Source organism: Chenopodium quinoa, unplaced genomic scaffold (genome assembly GCF_001683475.1).
Source record: "Chenopodium quinoa cultivar QQ74 unplaced genomic scaffold, ASM168347v1, whole genome shotgun sequence".
Classification (NCBI taxonomy): Eukaryota; Viridiplantae; Streptophyta; class Magnoliopsida; order Caryophyllales; family Amaranthaceae; genus Chenopodium; species Chenopodium quinoa.
In genome coordinates, this window is record NW_018743920.1 from 4864743 (window position 1) to 4867637 (window position 2895).

At 34.6% G+C, this 2895-nt stretch overlaps 1 protein-coding gene across 1 annotated transcript; it reads right to left on the reverse strand.

Moving 5' to 3' along the window:
- Positions 1 to 534: 534 nt before the first annotated feature.
- Positions 535 to 1667, reverse strand: LOC110688076 (pentatricopeptide repeat-containing protein At3g26630, chloroplastic-like). Its single transcript, XM_021864756.1, has one exon. The coding sequence runs from the start codon at positions 1136 to 1138 to the stop codon at positions 545 to 547; it is 594 nt and encodes a 197-aa protein (XP_021720448.1). The 5' UTR covers positions 1139 to 1667; the 3' UTR covers positions 535 to 544.
- Between the last annotated feature and the right edge of the window lie 1228 nt (positions 1668 to 2895).

Sequence of the window (2895 nt, forward strand, 5' to 3'; positions counted from 1 at the left end):
ATGGTTGTGAGGAGGAAACCACAGCCTGCTGATTCAGCATATACAAAGAAGACCAACAAACCAAGAACTCAAGAAGTCAGTCAACAAGGGCAACAGGAAAGGAAAAAAAAAATAAAAAAAATAGCTTGAGGATATAAACGGAAGCACACTATAGTTTTAAAATAGTAACACATGTTGGGGCTTTTGAAGGGTCGTAGATCGAAATATATAACTATTATTTTTTTTTGGGAAATTATCAATAGTACACCCAAGGTTTGGATCTTTATCAATAGTATACATGCTAAATTATTGTTTATCAGCAGTACATGCAAGGTTTTATACCATTATTATTAGACGTGCACCTACCGTTAGACAAACGTTAAGAAAACGTTAGTTTTGACTTTTTTTACTTAAAAACTGACACGTGACGGCTTGGTCCAAAAAAATAAAAAATATATATTTTTTTTAAAAAAGTTAGATTAATAAAATAAGATAATTTTTTTAATTTTAAATTTTGATAATTTTTTTTAAACAACATTATTTTATTTTTTTTCTTTTTTTTTTCCTACCTCCTTCCTTTCTCTTTCCTCCATCCTTCCTCCTCCTCCATTACTTCCAGCAGCCAACCAGACATCCCACCCCCCTCATTTCTCTTTCCTCTTCTTGTCCACCACCATAAATTAAGACTCCCCAGCTCATTACACGCTCTCGGCAAACTAACAAGAGTAAACTCATTAGGTTTCACTCCTTCAACCTGCATTTGGGAGAACAACTCGAACGCCTCTTGAGGCCTCCCATTCGACACATACCCATTGATCATAGCAGTCCAAGAAACCATATTTCTCACAGGCATTTGATCAAACAGTTTTCTAGCACAATCCAACTCCCCAAATCCAACCAAACCCGAAACCATCGTAGTCCAAGACACAACATTTTTCACAGGAATTTCGTCGAACACCTTACGTGCACACTCTAAACTCCCACATTTCAAGTACATATCCAAAAGGGTATTCTTAACAAACAAATCTTTACAATGAAACCCAGATTTTATAACAGAAGCATGAACCTCCTTACCCTTTTCAATAGCCGAAGAAGCAGCGCAAGCTTTAATGACAAAAGGGAAGGTGAATTTATCAGGTGGTACCCCAGCACATATCATAAGATTGTACAAAATGAGAGACTTTGAAGAAGAAGAGTTGATTGTATGAGCTCTGATGATGAGATTCCAGGAAAAGGTTTAAGGAGATTGAATTCGATGGAAGATTGAAGAAGCGTAGTTGAGATTGCTAAAGGAAGAATAAAGGCGAAGTAACTGGGAGGCAAGAATTGGGTTGGTAGAGAGATTTGAATAGATGATTTTAGCATGGATTTGGATAAGATGTTGTGAGTTAGTGTAGTTTTGAAGGAGAGGCTGGAAGTTTGGAGGAGAGAGAAAATCTTATTTTATTAATCTAACTTTTTTAAAATTTTATTTTATTTTTATTTTTTTGGACCAATCACAGGCCGCCACGTGTTAATTTTTAAGTTAAAAAAGCCAAAACTAACGTTTTTTTAACGTTTGTCTAACGGTAGGTGTACGGCTGATAATGGTATAAAACCTTGAATGTACCGCTGATAAACAATAGTTTAGCAGATGTACTATTGATAAAGGCCCAAACCTTAGGTGTACTATTGATAATTTTCCCCAATTTTTTTTTATTATTATTTGAACAGAAATTAAAGTTCTTAAAAAAATTTAGTGAACTAATTACTTTATTTAGGATATCGAAAAAAGATGGGAAATTTTTTGACGAGAAGGTGACACGTGGAGCTTTGGTTTTGAGTGTCCTCTATTTTAGTATAGCTGTATAGTTTTAGATTAGAGCGAGCTCGGACTTCTCTCAACAACCCCAGGTTTACAATATAGTGTATCCCCAAGTCTCTATTTAGTTCAATTGATTTTGACCGAAATTATTATATCTAAACTATTTTTTTTTTTTTTTTTGGATAGATCTAAACTAATTTTTAGTTCAACTTTATGAGTTTTTTTTTTTTTTTTTTTTTTTTGAATAATTCAACTTTATGAAATTATTTTGTTTAAACTTAGTTTATCGTTTTTTTTTTTTCCCATAATCTACTCTTATAGACAAGTCTAGAGTGAACATTAGGGGTGGGACTTTTCAAACCGAACCGTGAAACCGTCCGTTACCGAACCGAACCATCACGGACCGAACCGTTTATAACCCGCTAATTTTAAACCGAAAACCGAATTGAACAGTATAATGTCAAACCGAACCGAACCAATTAATGTTAACCCGTTACGAACCGTAAACCAATAACAAACCAAACCGTTTGAACCGATTAATGTTAACCCGCTAACTGTTTAAACCGAACCGTTTATAAATCGAAACCGTTTAAACCGTAGGAAAAAACCGTTTAAATCGAACCATTTACAACCCGCTAACTGTTTAAACCGAACTGTTATAACCCATTAAACCGTTTAAACCGAACTATTTTCAAACCACAACCTGTTTAAACCGATCCGATTACAAACTATTTAAACCGAACCGTTTACAACCCGTTCCATTCAAATTGAACTATTTACAGCCTTTAGCAATTTGTTAGAATTCCACGAAATATATTTGATGTTTAATGTAATTTAACAGTATAATTTTTTTACATATAATTATTGATTTAAATTTGTAAATTTTTTTGCTATTATAAAATTAAAATTATATTCTTGTATAACTAAATTAGGAGTTATAAATTAAATAAAAAAATGAAAAAATTTGGCCACCCACCCAATCCAACCACCCTACACCCACCCACCACCGTAACCCACTCTAACACCACCCCCGCCGTCACCCCAGACCCACCCTAACACTACCCCCCACCCACCACCGTTACCGTAACCCACCCCCACCCCACCAACGTCAA

What these genes read in the sequence shown, in the direction of transcription:
- LOC110688076 (XM_021864756.1), bottom strand. Translation starts at nt 1,138, where the DNA reads ATGATATGTGCTGGGGTACCACCTGATAAATTCACCTTCCCTTTTGTC.